We start from the raw sequence: 18,781 nt of genomic DNA, 5'->3' as shown, positions 1-18,781 counted from the left end.
TTGTTCTGGAGGACGAACTAAAACGCGCACATTGCTAAGCCGCCATCTTGGCCCAGAAGTCAGCAGTGACCTTTTAATTGCGGATTTCAAACATTCACTGACTCGAGTTCTCTGGCATATTGGACCCTGTGATCTACTGCTTTCATGAAGATTTCTCTGCTCTTGTCTTTCCTGATAGTAGGATCTCCTATTTTCCTTTTACATTGTTGTGACTTTCTACTGACTCTTCTTTGCTGGTCGTTATTTTTCCACTCTCCTCTTACATTTATTTCTGAGAACCTTCTTTTCAGGTACCCTGTCTTCTCATGTTGCAGGCTGGCCTGTATTCCTCACTACTATGGCTGCATTTGCTGCCTATAACCCCCTGACATGCATCTTTACTTCAAGCCTATCCCCTCTTCTTGAGCACGTGACCCATCACTCAGCTTCATCTGAGTGCCTCCTCCCCACACTTTAACCTCATCATGCTAAAGAAAAGTATTTTTTGCCTCAAACCAACTCTTTTTCTTATATTCCTGAGTCAAAAATATGAGATCTTTCATTGACAGACTGAACACTAGTTAGGTAGATTTTTTTCCTTATTAATTCAAAGCTGATTGTGAGAAAATGCTGCTTTGGAAGAATAAATGAGCTGAAAAGTACTCTTACTGTATGTTTTCATGTAGTTTTGTTTGATGCTATGACTATCCAATTTGATGTTTGTCTTAACTAAAATTGTATTCAGAATATATTGAAGAAATCATTCCAATTTATTTCTTCCCCTGCCAAACAGATCCTCCAGATGTACATATTATTGGAAATCTTCCTTTTAGTGTATCAACTCCACTGATTATCAAGTGGCTTGAAAACGTTTCTTGTAGAAATGGACCCTTTGCTTTTGGCAGAACCCAGATGACTTTGACTTTTCAAAAGGAAGTAGCAGAGGTGAGTTCTAACTTCTTCTATTTTATCATGTGATAAAATTCCAAAACAGAATTATACTGCATTTCTGTCACAGACCATATCTTGCGAACACTTGCTATTGACAGACTTGTATATTCTTATTAATCTAAGAATAATGGTTTTTCATGGTGGTTTTATTTCACCTTTTGCTGATTTTTAATGAAATTGAGCACCATTTTATATATTTAATAACTTTTTGCCCATTTTTGTGTTGAGTTACTTCTCCCTTATTGATTTGGAGTTCTTTTATTAGTACCTTTATTAGTTAAATGTGTTACTTCTTCTTCCACTGTGTGTCATGTTATTTTTGTTTTTTTTACAGTGTCTCTAAGAAGAGCAGACATTCTTAATTTTAAATTTGTGGTTAGTACTTTTTTGTCTTGTTGAAGAAATCCCTTTATATCCTGAGATCATAAAGATATTCTTCTGTGTTGTCTTCTAGAGGCTTTATTATCTTTCATGTTTGTATCTGTACTCCACTTAGGATTGATTTATGTCCATGATTGAGGTAGAAGTCAATTTTATGTTTTTTTAACATATGACTACCGATAAATGAAAAGACCATCCTTCAGTGATCACTGTCAGTAGCTCTGTCAAGTATATATAAGCACTGATCTGGTTAGAGACACCAATAAGAAAGATGACGTGAAATCCAAGAAGCAGAGTACTCAATTCAGAAGAGAATTGAAGGGAATCCTCAGGAAGAGTATTCACTTCAGACTGGAGCAGATCAGAGAGATGAATTTGGTAAAATGCCTGTTCTAGTTTGCCAGCTGCCTGAATGTGATATACCTGAACAGAACAGCTTTTAAGAAGGAGAATTTATTAAGTTACAAGTTTTCAGTTCTAAGGCCGTGAAAATGTCTAAATTAAGGCAAGGCTTTTAAAATGTCCAATCTAAGGCATCTAGGGAAAAAGATACGTTGGTTCAAGAAGGCTGATGTCATTCAGGGTTTCTGTCTCAGCTGGAAAGGCACAAGGTGAGATCTACTAGCTTTCTCTTCAGTAGCTTCCCTGGAGATCTATCCGTTCTGTTGGTTTTTGTGGCTCTAAAGCTTTTTCCAAAGTTGTTTCCTCTTAAAGGGCTCCAGTAAGCAACCTCACCTTGAATGGGTGGGGATACATTTCCATGAAAACCAACTGATCAAAAGTTACCACCCACAATTGGGTGGATCATGCCTCCATGGAAACAGTAAAAAAATACCACCCAGCAATATTGAATGAGGAATAGAGGACAAGATTTTTCTGGGATGCACAATAGATTCAAACCAGCACAATGCCTAACATGTTTGTGTATAGTGAAAGAATAGTTATACCAGTTGGGAAACTTTCAGATTGAATACTTAGTAAAATAAATAATAAATAAAAATAGTGAATAGAAAAATACAGCAGGAGGTGAAGCAAATAAGAGATATTATTGGAAAGGGAAGTATTTAACTGTTTATTTTCAAAACCTACAAAAAAAAGAAGGACATATAAAAACAACTATAAAACATTACAGAGAGTTTCGAAAGATCACTTAGATAAATCAAGATAAATATCATATCCCTGTAAGGAAAAATGATCTTTGAAAGATGCTGAATTTTTTCAAAATAATTCTATATATCTAATATAATTTTAATTATGACCCTTAAAGAATTTATCTTGAAGTGTGGTGAAGTTCCAAGGATCATCTTGAGGAATAGACCTACAAGAATAGAAAAGAAACTTTGAAGGAGAGTGATGAGAAAAGACTAGTTCTATCAAATGTTAAGATGTGCATTACAGGGTGACAGCATCAATATGGTAGTGTGAAATGTCCTCAGGAAAGTTTTCCCGTGAGATAACTAAATTAAAGGGCCCATTCTACTCTCTTGGTATGTTTGAGGATGAGAGAGACTGGAGAAAGGCTACAGAAAAGCTGAGGAGAAGAAAGAAGGAGAAGAAAAAAAAAGCACCAGAAGAGAAGATAGATCTCTGACTGCCAGTTTGGATCCCTTTCCCAACACTTGGTCTCATGGAGTTTGAGCCTCACAGTGGCAGCATTCTGGCCAAGCACCTCCTACTGTGGACACTGGCCACAGAACCACTGACAGCAGCAACTTAAAGATGTGGGGTCCCAAGGGCACACAGACCCAAAGCAGGGCCCTAGCTGGCGGTGAGCACATACAAAACAGTCCCCAGGAAACAGAAGCAACCTACGATGGAGCTATTGGCAGGCTGTGCACACTCCCAAATTGGTCTCTAATTGCTGGTGCACTTAAATGAAAAAACAGGTGTTTTTGAAGGCTGACCCCATCTGGTTCGTGGGGCAGGGTACCCTAATGTGGAAGTTACTGGAGATAGAAAAGCTGTACAGGAGAAAGGGGAAAATTGAACAGCTTAAGGCAGAGTGAACAGAGGACTGAAAGCTGTAGTGAAAAGGTGCCCCTGAGTGTGGTAGGCCAGTTGAGAAAATCATAGTTTCTGGGAAGGAAAATTTGCATAAAAGCAAACAGAACAGTCCACGACTCTGGGAGGAGGAACAGAGGAAAGGATGTCTCCTGGATAAGAAACTATCACCCATAATAAGGTCATCTTAAAGGTTGCAGTGCATGCCCAGAGCAAGGGACAGATACAGAAGACATGAGAAAAACTGAACTGTTAAGCATAGGCTGCTCTAAAGCTTTGTTATAAACTAGACCAAGCATCAAAGATGAGACTTAACACAGTTAATCTACAATAAAGCTTAGGCTTCATTAGGGAGGAACTAACTTCCAGAGTTAGCACATCAAGATAATCAAATGTCCAGACTTCAGTAAAAAAGTCATAAACCATACAAAGAAACAGGAAGAGGTGGCTCATTCAAGGGAAAAAATTAAAACTTAAGAGGAAATATAGACATTTGAACAACTACTCAAGGAAGCTTGAACAAATCTTCTAAATCAATTCATGGAGCTAAAGGAAATACAGATAGAAATAAACTAAATATGGATATAGAGCTAAAGGATAAAGAAGGCAATGTGTGAACAACAACAAAAAGATTAGAAAGTAAAAGAACATAACAGAACTTATGAAAATGAAAAACACAATAATTGAAATTAAAAAATACACTAGTGGCATTCAACATCAAATTTGAACAGGCAGAAGAAAGAATCAGGACAATTGAAATATCAGACAGGACAACTGAAATTATACCATCAGAGGAACAAATAGAGAAAAGAATTTCAAAAAGTAAGCAGAGACTAAGGAATCTGTGAGAGAACATGAACTGTACCAACATATGCATTATGGGAATCCCAGAAAGAGAAAAGAAGGGAAAGGGACAAAATGAATATTTGAGGACGTAACGGTCACAAATTTTCTTAACTGTTATGAAAGACATAAATATACATGCACAAGAAGTGCAATGTATTCTATACAAGAATAAATCTTTATGGACCTACTGTAAGATACATGATAATTAAAATGTCAGATGCCAGAGATAAAGAGAAAATTCTGAAACCAGCAAGAGAAAAGCGACTTGTCACATAAGAGGGATCTTCAAGAAGATTTAAGTCCCAATTTCTCATCAGAAACTGGGGAGGTGAGGAGGCAGTGGTATTATATATTTAAAATGCTGAAAGAGAAAAACTGCCAGCCAAAATTCTTTAACTGGCAAAACTGTCATTCGAACATAAGGGAGAATTTGAGACATCCATGGATAAACAAAATCGAGAGAGTTCAGCACCAAAAGACCCACCCTAAAGAAATACTAAAGGGAATTCTTCAGGTTGAAAGGAAAGGACAGGAGATAGTAGCTTGGAGCAATCATAAGAAATGAAGATCTCTAGTAAAGGTAATTACATGAGTAATGTGAAACCAAATAGTATTGTATCCTTAGTATATAACCTTATTCTTTATATCCTACATAATTTAGAATATAATTGACTAAGTAGCAACATATTTCTTTGTAATGGACACACAGAGGTAATGTATGAAAAAACAACACTAAGAGGGGAAATCAATGGATACAGAAGCAGAGACTATGTATGTGTGCTACTAATGTTAGTTTCCAAACTATTACAGACTATATTATTGGTTAGGTCACTTAGTACAAATCCTAGAGTAACCACAAACAAATATTTAAAATATATATGAAACAGAAATGAGAAAAAGCTCATTCATTTCCATCACAAAATATCAACTGTACAAAAAAGGAGGCTGCAATAAAGGAAAACACAGGCCAAAAGATGTTAGAAATCTTTTGTAATTATAAAATAGGTAAAATAAACCTGCCTTATTGGTAAAAACACTGAATGTACACCAATTAAACTCCCCAATAAAAAAACACAGATTGTCAGAGTGGATTTAAAGAGATCTGTTGTTTACAGGAAACCTACCTTAGACCAAAAGAAACAAATAAATTGAACATGAAAAGATGGAAAAAATATTCTATGCAAACAGCATTGAAAAGAGAGCTGGAGTAGCTATACTAATATCAGGCAAATAGACTTTAAGTAAAAAACTGTTACAAGAAACTAGAAGAAAATAAATAAAAGTATTAATACACCAAGAAGAAAGTAATAATCATAAATAGTGTCCCAAAATACATGAGGCAAGCATTGAGAAAACTAAAGGGAGAAATAGACATCTCAACAATAATAGTTGAAGACTTCAGTACACAACCTTCCTCAATGGATAGAACATCTAGATAGTAGATCACTTGGGAAATGGAGAATTTGAACAATATGATAAATGAACTACATCTAACAGACATGTACAGGGTACTGAATCCCAAAATAGCAGACTCACATTCTTCTCATATGCATGTGGATCGTTCCCCACAGTATACCACTTTTAGGTCACAAAGTCTCAATAAATTAAAAAAAAACAAAAAGTTACAAAACATCTTCTGAGACTACAATGAAATGAAGTTAAAAATCAGTAACAGATGGAGAACTGGAAAATCCACAAATATATAGAATTTAAACATACTTCTAAATAATCAATGGGTCAAAGAAGAAATTGCAAGGGAAATGAGGATATGTCTTGAGAGGAATGAAAAGGAGAACACAACATATCAAAACTTAATGGACTCAGTGAAGGCAGGGCTCACAAGGAAATTCATAGTCCTAAATGCTTGCATTATAAAAGAAGAGCTCAAATCATGAGATCTAATCATAATCCAGATAAACCAGAAAAAGAACAGCACACTATACCCAAAGTAAGCATAAAGAGGAAATGACAAAGATTATATCAGAAATAAATGAAATAGAGAATAAAAAATAGACAGAATTAAAAAAACCAAAAATTTGTTCCTTGAAAATATCAACAAAGGGAAGAGGCCAAATGGCAGCTTAGTGAAGTGTGGGATTTACTTCGTCCTCCAGAACAGCTAGTAAATAGCCGGGGACACTACAGAACAACTGCTGGGCCATGTCAGTGACCGGACACATAGCATAACCCAGTCTGGACAAGTTGAACCGGCTGCAAGCCCACCCAGAACTGTGAGTTCCCCAAGCTGCGGTGGCCGGTGCCTCTCTCCTGCAGCCTGCTTCCCAGAGGGGAAAGGAAAAAGGCTTTACTAGCAGTAGAGGCTGAGTGCCACCAGGCTCCAATTGTGGAATTAATTAACAAATTCTGACTACTAAAAATAAGCCCCCAGCTCAGCTGAACCTCAAGTAAAAGCTGAGGTTGCTGGTTTTTGCCCCTGCGCAGAGGGGGCAGGGCTGACAGAAAAACAACAGCAACAACAGCAACAAAAAAAACAGAGGTGTTTTGGATCAGATAGGACATACACTTGAAAGGGTATGGGCCCTCAAGGAAAGGAGGGTGCATGTAAGACCAGGAGTTGAAACAATTAATTCAGGAAATTCAAACAGACATGGAAAACCTCATCAAAAATCAAATCAGTGAGTTGAGGAAGGTATAAAGAAGGCAAGGAATGAACAAAAAGAAGAAATCTAAAGTCTGAAAAAACAAATCATAGAACTTATGGGAATGAAAGGCACAGTAGAAGAGATGAAAAAAACAATGGAAACCTTCAATGTTAGATTTCAGGAGGTAGAAGATAGGATTAGTGAACTGGAGCCCGGGACATCTGAAATCTGACAAGCAAAAGAAAATGTAGGGAAAAGAATGGAAAAATATGAGTAGGGACACAGGGAATTGAATGACAACCTGAAACGCATGAATATACATGTTGTGGGTGTCCCAGAAGGAGGAAAGAAGGGAAGAGGAGGAGAAAAACTAATGGAGGATATTATCACTGAAAATTTCCCAACTCTTATGAAGGACTTAAAATTATAGATCCAAAAAGTACAGCACACCTCACACAGAATAGATCTAAATAGACATACTACATCAATTACTAATCAGAAAGGCAGATGTCTAAGTAAAAGAGAGAATTTTGAAAGCAGCAAGAGAAAAGCAGTCCATCACATACAAGGGAAACCCAATAAAACTATGCATAGATTTCTCAGCAGACCATGGAGGCAGGAAACAGTGGGATGATATATTTAACTTACTAAAAGAAAAACTGCCAACCAAGAATTCTATATCCAGCAAAATTGTCCTTCAAAAATGAGGGAGAAATTAAAACATTTTCAGACAAAAAAAATCACTGAGAGAATTTGTGACCAAGAGTATTTCTCTGCAAGAAATACTAAAGGGAGCACTAGAGACAGATAGGAAAAGACAGGAGAGAGAGATGTGGAGAAGAGTGTAGAAATGAAGACTATCAGTAAAGGTAAAAAGAAGAAAAATTAGATATGATGTATAAAATCCAAAAGGCAAAATGGTAGAAGAAAGTACTGCCTTTACAGTAATAACACTAAATATTAATGAATTAAACTCTCCAATCAAAAGACATAGACTGGCAGAATGGATTAAAAAACAGGACCCGTCTATATGCTGTCTACGTCTTAGACCCAAGGTGAAAGTGATAGGTTGGGAAAAGATATTTCATGCAAACAGCAACCAGAAAAGAGCAAGAGTAGCTACACTAATATCCACCAAATAAGATTTCATATGTAAAACAGTTCAAAGAGACAAAGAAGGACACTATGTATTAATAAAAGGAACAATTCAACAAGAAGATATAACAATCATAAATATTTATGTGCCGAGCCGGAGTGCTCCAAAATACATGAGGCAAACACTGAAAACACTGTAAAGAGTAATAGACACATCTACCATAATAGTTGGAGACTTCAATTCCAACTCTCATCAATGGAGAGAATATCTAGACAGAGGGTCAATAAAGAAACAGAATTTGAATAATACAATAAATGAACTAGATTTAACAGACATTTATAGAACATTATACCTCACGATAGCAGGATTCACCTTAACTAATACAATAAATGAGCTAAGCTTAACAGACATTTATAGAACATTATACCTCATAATAGCAGAATGCACCTTTTTCTCAAGTGCTCATGGATCATTCTCAAGGATAGACCACGGCTGGGTCACAAAGCAAGTCAATAAATTTAAAAAGATGGAAACAATACAGAACACTTTCTCAGATCATAAAGGAATGAAGTTGGAAATCAATAATAGGCAGAGTGCCAGAAAATTCACAGATATATGAAGGCTCAACAACACACTCTTAAACAACCACTGGATCCAGAAAGAAATTACAAGAAAATGAGTAAATATCTCGAGGCAAATGAAAATGAAAACACAACATAACAAAATTCATGGGATGCAGCAAAGGAAGTGCTAAGAGGGAAATTTCTTGCCCTAAATGCCTATATCAAAAAGGAAGAAAGCAAAAATCAAGGAATTAACTATCCACTTGGAAGAACTAGAGAAAGAACAGCAAGCTAACCCCAAAGCAAGCAAAAGGAAAGAAGTAACGAAGATTAGAGCAGAAATGAATGAAATTGAGAACATGAAAACAATCTAGAAAATCAACAAAACCAGAAGTTGATTCTGTGAGAAAATCAATAAGATTGATGGACCCTTAGTGATGTTGACAAAAAGAAGAAGAGGATACAAATAAATAAAATCAGAAATGGAAGGAGAGACATAACCACCGACTCCACAGAAATAAAGGAGGTGATGAGAGGATACTATGAATAACTTTATGCTAATAAACTCAGCAATGTAGACAAATGGACAACTTCCTAGAAAGGCATGAAGAACCAACATTGAATCGAGAAGAAATAGATAACTTCAACAAACCAATCACAAAGTAAAGAAATTGAATTAGTCATTAAGAAGTTCCCCAAAAAGAAAAGTCCAGGACCAGATGGCTTCACATGTGAATTCTACCAAATATTCAAAAGAACTAGTACCAGTCCTGCTCAAACTCTTCAAAAAAACTGAGGAGGAGGCAAGGCTACCTAACTCATTCTATGAAGCCAACATCATGCTCATACCAAAGCCAGACAAACATACTACAAGAAAAGAAAACTACAGACCACTCTCTCTAATGAATATAGATGCAAAAATCCTCAACAAAATTCTTGCAAATCAAGTCCAGGACCACATCAAAAGAATTATACACCATGACCAAGTAGGAGTCTTTGCAGGTATGCAAGGGTGGTTCAACATAAGAAAATCAGTTAATATAATACACCAAATCAACATATCAACAAATCAAAGCAGAAAAACCACATGATCATTTTGATTGGTGCAGAAAAGGTGTTTGACAAAATTCAGCATCCTTTCTTGTTGAAAACACTTCAAAGGATAGGAATAAAAGGGAACTTCCTCAACACAATGAAGGGAATATATGAAAAACCCACAGCTAACATCATCCTCAATGGGGAAAAACTGAAAACTTTCACCCTAAGATCAGGAACAAGACAACAATGTTCACTATCACTATTATTATTCAGTGTTATTTTGGAAGTTCTGACCAGAGCAATTAGACAAGAAAAAGAAATACAAGGCATCAAAATTGCAAATGAAGAAGTAAAACTCTCACTGTTTGCAGATGATATGATACTGTATGTTGAAAACCCTGAAAAATCCACAGCAAAACTACTAGAACTAATAAATGAGTACAGCAAAGTAGCAGGTTACAAGGTCGACACTCAAAAATCTGTAGCGTTTCTATATGCTAGTAATGAACAATCTGAGGGGGAAATCATGAAAAAAATTCTGTTTGCAGTTGCAACCAAAAGAATAAAATATTTAGGAATAAATTTAACTAAAGATACAAAAAACCTATACAAAGAAAATTACAAGAAATTGCTAAAAGAAACCACAGGAAATTTAAATAAATGGACGGGCATACCGTGAGCCTGGATTGGATGGCTAAATATAGTTAAGATGTCAGTTCTACCTAAATTGATTTATAGATTCGATGCAATACCAATTAAAATCCCAACAACTTACTTTTCAGAAATAGAAAAACAAATAACCAAATTTATCTGGAAGGGCAGGGTGCCCTGAATAGCTAAAAATATCTTAAGAAAGAAAAATGAAGTTGGAGGTCTCACACTACCTGACTTTAAGGTGTATTATGAAGCTACAGTGGTCAAAACAGCATGGTACTGGCATGAAGATAGATATACTGACCAATGGAATCAAATAGATTGTTCAGAGGTAGACCCTCTCATCTGTGGACAATTGATCTTTGATAAGGCAGTCAAGCCAACTCACCTGGGACAGAACAGTCTCTTCAATAAATGGTGCCTAGAGAACTGGATATCCACATGCAAAAGAATGACAGAGGATCCATATCTCACACCCTTTACAAAAATTAACTCAAAATGGATCAAAGACCTAAACATTAGATCTAAGCCCATAAAACTGTTAGAAGAAAATGTAGGGTGATATCTTATAATAAGAGGTGGTTTCCTAGATCTTACACCGAAAGCACAACCATTGAAGAAAGAAAGAAATAAATGGGAAATCCTCAAAATTAAACACTTTTGTTCATCAGAGAACTTTGTCAAAAAAAGGAAAAGATAACTTACCCAATGGGAGGCAATATTTGGAAACAATATATCATATAAAGTTCTAGTATCCAGAATGTATAAAGAGATTGTTCAACTCAACAACAAAAAGACAGACAACCCAATTACAAAATGGGCAAAAAACATGAACAGATACTTCTCAGAAGATGAAACATAAATGACCAAAAGGCACTGGCTATTAGGGAAATGCAAATCAAAACCACAATGAGCTATCCTCTCACACCCACCAGAATGGCCATTATCAATAAAACAAAATGACAAGTTCTGGAGAGGATGTGGAAAAAGAGGCACACTTATCCACTGTTGGTATGAGTGTCAAATGGTACAGCCGCTGTGGAAGGCAGTTTGGTGGTTCCTCAGAAAGCTAAGTATAGAATTGCCATATGATCCAGCAATACCATCACTAGGTATCTACTCAGAGGACATGAGGGCAAGGACTCAAACAGACATTTGCATGCCAGTGTTTATAGCAGCATTATTTACAAAGGCTAAGAGATGGAAACAGCCAAAATGTTCATCAACAGACGAGTGGCTAAACAAACTGTGGTATATACATGCGATGTAATATTATGCAGCTGTAAGACAATAACGTTATGAAGTCTGTAACAACATGGATGACCCTTAAGGACATTACACTGAGTGAGATTAGCCAGAAACAAAAGGACAAATACTGTATGGTCTCACTGATATGAGCTAACATTAATGAATGAACTTGGATAATTTCAGTTAAGAACAGAGGTCAGGGCGGGCCGCGGTGGCTCAGCGGGCAAAGTGTTTGCCTGCTATGCCGGAGGACCTCGGTTCGATTCCCGGCCCCAGCCCATGTAACGAAAACGGAGAAACAAAATACAATAAAACAAGAAAATGTTTAAAAGATGTTTCCCTTTCTTCCTCTCTTCCTTCCTTCTATCCTTCCTTCCTTCTCTCTGTCTTTCCTTTAAAAAAAAAAAAAAAAAAAAAGAACAGAGGTCATCAGGAAATAGAAATAGGGTAGATATTGGGTAACTGGAGCTGAAGGGATACAGATTGTGCAACAGGACTGATTGCAAAAATTCCCAAATGGATAGCACAATACTACCCAACTAATACAATAATGTTAGTACACTGAATGAAGCTGAATCTGAGAATGATAGAGGGAGAAGGGCTGGGGGCACAAATGAAATCAGAAGGAAAGATAGACAATAAATACTGAGATGGTATAATCTAGGAATGCCTAGAGTATATAATGATAGTGACTAAATGTATAAATTTAAAAGTGTTTTTGCATGAGGAAGAACAAAGGAATGTCAGTACTGCATGGTGTTGAAAATAGATTTTTAAACTTTAACTTATGTGTGAGACTAAAGCAAAAAATGTTTATTTAGTACAAAATTTATATTTTGACTAGTGCATTTCCTAATATAACTTATGTGGGCAGTTTAATTGAACACCATATGTACATGGAACCTTGCGTAGGACATGAGATTTTGTAGGTTTGTCCTGAGTGATGCCCCGATAAATCCCAGAGTGATTTGAACAGTGAATAAAAATGTATTTGCAAAGTCCCCTTGGGGGAATGGTGTGAATGGGGGAAAATTCAGCTTCCCCAAGTGGAGAATTTCTCCTATTCTCACAAGTAATGGGGACAACTAAAGCGATAGGCCAGACCCTCAATCTTGGGGTTTGTTCATATGAAACTTAACCCCACAAAGGATAGGCTAAGCCTACTTAAAATTCAGCCTAAGAGTCACCCCCAGAGAACTTCTTTTGTTGCCCAAATGTGGCCTCTCTCTCTCAGACGACATGACAAGGAAATTTACTGCCCTCCCCCTCTCTATGTAGGAATGACTCCCAGGGATGTAAACCTTCCTGGCAACGTGGGGCAGAAATCCTAAAATGAACTGGGACTCAACATCAAGGGAGTGAGAAAACCTTCTCAACCAAAAGGGGAAAGAAAGAAATGAAATAAAGTGTCAATGGCGGCTGAGAGATTCCAAACAGAATCAAGAGGTTATCCTGGAGGTTATTCTTATGCATTATATAGATATCACCTTTTTAGTTAAGATATAATGAAGTGCCTGGAGGGAGTTGCCTGAAAATGGAGAGCTGTGTTCTTAGCCATGTTTCTTGAAGAAGATTGTATAATGATATAGCTTTCACAATGTGACTGTGTGATTGTGAAAACCTTGTGTCTGATGCTCCTTTTATCTGTCTTATGGACAGATGAGTAAACCATATGAATTAAAAATAAATAAATAATAGGGAGAACAAATGTTAAAATAAATTTAGTAGATTGAAATGCTAGTGAACAATGAGAGGGAGGAGTAAGAGGTATGGTATATACAAATTTTTTTCTTTTTATTTCTCTTTCTAAATTGATACAAATGTTCTAAGAAATGATCATGATGATGAATATACAACTATGTGATGATATTGTGAGTTATTGATTATATACCAAGAATGGAATGATCATATGGTAAGAATGTTCATGCTTGTATCTTATATTGAAAAAAAATTAAAAATTAAAAAAAAACAATAAAATCAAATCTTTGGCTAAAAGAGAGAGTATACAAATCATTAAAATCAGATATGAAAGTGGAGAAATTATTCTGATCCCACAGGAATAAAAGAAATTGTAAGAGAATACTGTGAACACCTGTATGCCAACAAATTAGACAGCTTGATGAAATGGTCAAATTCCTAGGAAAACACAAACATTGTATACTGACTCTAAAAGAAATAAAAATTTCAAATCCTCCCAAATTCAAAACCTCACTAAAAAGAAAATCCAGGAGCAGATGGCTTCGCTGGTGAATTTTACCGAACATTCAATGAAAAATGAAAACTACCCCGTTAACAGATGAAGGAGTAGGAGAAAACACATGTGATTATCTCAATTGATGCAGAAAAGACATTTGATAAAATCTAGCACTCCTTGGTAAAAATACCAAGAAATACAAGGAAGAACAGGAAATTCCCTCAACATGATAAAGGGCATATAAGAAAAACCCATAGCTAATAATATACTTAATTTGAAAGCTTTCCCTCTATTATCAGGAACAAGACAAGAATGCCTTCTGTTACCATGGTTATTCAGAATTGTGCTGATAGTTCTGATCAGAGGAGTTAGCCAAGAAAAATTAATAAAATACATCCAAATTGGAAAAGAAGTAAAACTTTAATTATTTGCAGATGATGTTATGCTGTATGCAAAAAATCCTGAAAAAGGCACAGCAAAGCTCCTAGACCTAAAAGCTGAGTTCAGCGAAGTGGTGGGATACAAGATCAATACACAAAAATCAATACTGTTTCTATACACAAGTAATGAACTATTAGAAGAAAAAATCAAGTATAAAATTCCTCTTATAACAGTAACTAAAAATGTCAAATATTCAGGGACAATTCTAGCCTAGGATATAAAAAATTTATAGTTAGAGAACTATAACACGTTGCCATAAGAAATTTTAAAGAGACCTAAACAAATGGAAGGACATTCCATGTTCATGGATTGAAAGACTTAGTATTGTTAACATGTCATCTTTACTCAACTTTACAGATTCAATGCAATCCAAATAAAAATTCTAGCAACATTCTTTGCCAAAATGAACAAGCCATCTTAGGTGAGGGGCCCCAAATAGCCAAAGCTATCTTGAAAAGATATTTAGTACTTCATACATAAAAAATTAATTCCAATTACTGTGTTTTCAAATTCACAGATCCTTTCTTCTGCGGTATCTAATCTGCTGTGAATTTCACTCAATTTGCCTTTCAGATATTGTTTCTAGACAGTTCCACTAGAATCTTCTTGTATCTTCTGTTCTCTCCTGATTATATTTCCCTTAACATTTTTGTGTATATTCATATTTGCTGTTTTAAGATGCTTGCATGCTAATTCCATCATTTCTGCCATTTCTGGACTGTTTCTACTGATTGATTTTTTCCTCTTGTTGCAAGTCACATTTCGATATTGTGAGTGTTTTTATGTTTTTGAGGGCTAGAATTCATTGTAATCCATTGAATTTTGAGGTCTGTTTTGGCATATAAAGAAATTACTTGCAAGTCAGTTTGAGGCTTGCTTTTTTTTTTTGTATGGGCAGGCATCGGGAATTGGACCCCGGTCTCTCGTGTGGCAGGCAAGAACTCTGCCAGCTGAGACACTGTGGCCCGCCCTGACGCTTGCTTTTGAGCTTTCTTATGATGGGGCCAGAATAACCTTTAATCTGGGGCTATTTAAGTCTACTGTTATAGTCTGTCTAGTGTGAGTCTAATGTTTCTACTCATCCTTAAAATTATTTTAGATAAATAAAAAACAAAAGATTTGATCTTTTTGAGGAATCCACCCAATGCCCTGTGTATTTCCAAGCTGCTGGTGGAAAAATAAACTGTCCCCTGCTCTAGTTTCTCCTACTGCTTTCTAGTGTTTTTTTTTTTTTTTTTGTCCAGCTTCCCACACCTCAGGGAGTTTCATCCTGTGCATGCCTAGAGCGGTAGGTACCCAACTGGAGACTTAACGGGAAGCTCGTGTGTTCCCTTCCCCCTCTCCCTTCCATTCTTCCTCCCTGTTCCCACTACCAGCCACCTGTTTTGTGCTCTCTTTGCATCTCATTCCTGTGCTGCAGCTTGGGCACTGCCTGCAGACTGTAGGCTAGACGGTCAGAGGCTTACCCCCCTTTTCCTCTCTCAGGTGTCACAGGCCTACACTGCCTGCTGTCCGGTTTATGAAAACCATTGTTTCATCTATTTTATTCAGTTTCATAGTTGTTTCTGTACAAAACTTTCCAAATTTAGAATTCCTTTGAGAGTAGACTATATATTAGTTTGATTCTTTGGATGCCTTCCTCTCAAATAATTTGAGGGTATCAAAAGAATTTCATTTTTTCAATCCACTGTTCTGTTTTGAGTTATACCCCCCTTCAGAGCAGTGGTTCTCAATCAGATGGTCCCCTCCCCACCACCTCCTGTGTCCATCCTCCCCTCCAAGGAGTATTTGGCAAAAGCTGGAGATCTTTTTGGTTGTCACATTAGGGGGCTTCTACTGGCATGTAGTGGGTAGAAGCTAGGGATTTGCTGAACGTTCCACAGTGTGTGCAGGGTACAAATAATTACCTAGCCCATATCACTGCTGACTTGGTTGAGAAACTGTGTTTTAGAGTATTTGGTCATATATCCTGATATTTTCTCTTTAGTCTTAGAAATTTCCTTCACAAAATGTAGGACCTTTTTTGTTTATTAGGAACTCAAGATGACATCACCGTTTTCCGCAAGGTCCTTGTCATCTCCTCCTTGAGAATCTTAATTCTCTTCCACTGGTTTGAATTGGGCCCATGCTTATAGTTTCTTTTGTTGCTTTCTTTGTTGAATTTGTAAGTGGATTTTTCTCAGTTGGCATGATTATTATGGTATTTCTGTCCTTGCATAACACAATAAAGATGCAAAACACTATGTACTTTTAGTTCTTTTTGGGTAAAGATCAAAAGAACAGAGGCATAAGAGGTGGAGTAATATTTTCAGTGACTCAGAATGTCAGATATGGTTATTAATAATAGTGTTGATTCAGCTTCACCATATGCAATTATTTTACTTTAACGAAAAACTTATTTTAGTTAAATTTTAGTATGACATGACTATTAGAATAATTTGTATTGAGTCTGTAATTTATGGACTAGGTTGGAAGTAGGGTTAACAGTGATCTTTTGACTGATTTTCACATTCTGCAAGTGTAAGTTTCAGTAGAAAAATATAAAACCCCATTTCCATATCCCTTGTTGGCTCTTACCAAGGTCACATTTGTAATTTTGTATTTTGGCCACAGAAAGCATTTTATTACATCTACTTTACTTGACTTTGTGAGTTACCAAAAAAATGAAATAAATAAGCATAGTCCTCTCATCCCTTTGTCTGTAGAGCTATAGGAGCTCAGTGTAAGAATTCAGCTTCTACACTTTAATGGACATGCAGACAATATAAAGTTACAACTTATAAAATAGAATCAGGCTGTGTTGCGAGAAGGGAGACCTTAACAAATAATCTCATCTAACTTCATTTTATAGATGATGAAACTGAAGTTCATAGACCTTAATGCCTCCTGATAGGTCATGCAGCTAGGTACAGACAAAACTGAAATTGAGCATAGAATTTCAGCTAAAGTTACTGTGTTCAAGTTCTTGTTGTTACTGAACCCATGTTCTATTCCATCTGGGTCCAGCATTTGCCTCCTTATCTCCTCCCATCTCCAAGGGACCTTGGCTGTTTATGGGTCATACCCCTAGCAGAGAAGAGGACATCCCCATTAGTTATGTAGTTCTCATTATCCTCCATGCTTGGCTGTGTAGCCTCCAAAATGTAAGTCTTATGTTTCTACTTGCCCTTAAAATTAATGTAAATAAATAAAAAAACAAAATAGCCCTGTTCTTGGGAATTCTTTGACGTCTTGTTTTTCTTATAATGTACCAGAAACATATAAAAGCACAAGGGACAGCGGTTCCTTTTTACTAAAAAATTAACTGATTTGGCTTCCTGAACTTTTGGTATTTTAAATCATCAATCTTTTGATGGATTTTGAATTTTCATAGCTTTGAATATACCTGCCACAGAAATACCAATATGTGTTCAAATGGTTGATAGACCAATTGTCATGCAAGCTCTTAAGGAAATACTTTGCAGAGCTTTCTGGGTCTGTGCCTTAAATTTTCCTTGGTATGTTAGAGACAGGTATGTACACTGCTTCTTTTAGATGGAAAGATGTGATTCACATGTTTTTATCTCTGTTACTGGGATTATTTGTTACAATGTAAGGTGAAGTTAATGGGCCAGGATACCTGTGCCTGACATTGTTAAATGTATAGGCTCTAAGAATACTTAAAATCCATGCTTCACAGGTTTGGTTAAAATAATCTTTTAGATTATTTTGAATTCATCAATGAAAATACACTTTCAAATGTTGAAATTTAAATGCAGCTATCTACGAAGAAGAACAAAATCTAAGATGAAATATTTCAAAAATGTGGACTTCTTTTCCTTTTTTTTATATAATTTTATGATTATCTTCATGCTTGATATTAGTTTAATAGAACTGCTTTGAATTGTACCTGTTGCATGTTAAAAATGATTCAGAATGTTCAATTCCTGGACTATGTACCCCCCCAAAATACATTTTGAAATTTTTTTTCCCAAAACATTTCCATCATTCCAAATAGGAACTTGGTACATCTTAAGGCTTAACTCCCAATGAATTTTGAATTTTTGAATTTTTATGCCATTGGTAAAATTACGCTCCTTTATTTCTTTATGAGGAACTAGGTATAGTTTTGGCTATTTGATTTGATCATGAGCTTATTCTGTAACTTAAATCTATACTTCTGTTATATACGTTTGATTTTGAAATTGGCTTGAGAGTATATTAATTTTCTTGTTTTTTTATTTTAGTAAGGGTTTATTTTGCCTGATGTGCTATTGCAACTCATCACTAATCTTGAACACAGCTTTCTAATAATTTCAGCTGTCTGAATACAAGTAACAGCCAGGTAATTTTATTTAAAAAAGGATTGGAGGAGGGATCTCTTCTAAGTAACAAAATAGATGCTGCAAAATCTACAACTTTACACGTAGGGTTCTTCAACATCTCACACAGAATCTGTTTAATCTTGTATCTCACTGTGGTTGTAATTTGTACATTCTTAATTTCTAATAAACTTGAGCATATTTTATGGTTGTGGTCCATTTGAGTTGCTCTTCTGTGAGTTGCTTAGCTTTCCTATTAATTTATGTTTTGGCTATTGATATAGATATGATATATGATATCTTCTGTATTCTGAACATAAATTCTTTGTCAGGTATATGGGCTTCAAATACCCTCTCCCAGTCTTTGATGTACCTTTATAGTATTTTTATTGTACAAATGTTTTTAATTTTAATACTGTAAAATATATCAATCTCTTTTGTTTTATGGCTTGTTATTTTGTCTCTTTAAGAAATTTTTCCCTACC

The 18,781-nt window shown here is 35.9% G+C and overlaps 1 protein-coding gene across 3 annotated transcripts in view; it reads left to right on the top strand.

Moving 5' to 3' along the window:
- TFB1M (transcription factor B1, mitochondrial) overlaps positions 1-18,781 on the top strand; it is a 104,752-nt gene that overhangs the window by 47,971 nt on the left and 38,000 nt on the right. For all 3 annotated transcript variants that reach the window (XM_077149341.1, XM_077149339.1, XM_077149342.1), the window contains exon 4: positions 773-924. In XM_077149341.1, coding sequence (XP_077005456.1) covers positions 773-924 — 152 coding nt within the window. The remainder of the gene's footprint in view (positions 1-772; positions 925-18,781) is intronic.

This window comes from Tamandua tetradactyla, chromosome 2, assembly GCF_023851605.1.
Source record: "Tamandua tetradactyla isolate mTamTet1 chromosome 2, mTamTet1.pri, whole genome shotgun sequence".
Taxonomy (NCBI): Eukaryota; Metazoa; Chordata; class Mammalia; order Pilosa; family Myrmecophagidae; genus Tamandua; species Tamandua tetradactyla.
The sequence above is the reverse complement of the archived record's forward strand: the minus strand, read 5'-3'. Positions and strand labels throughout refer to the sequence as shown.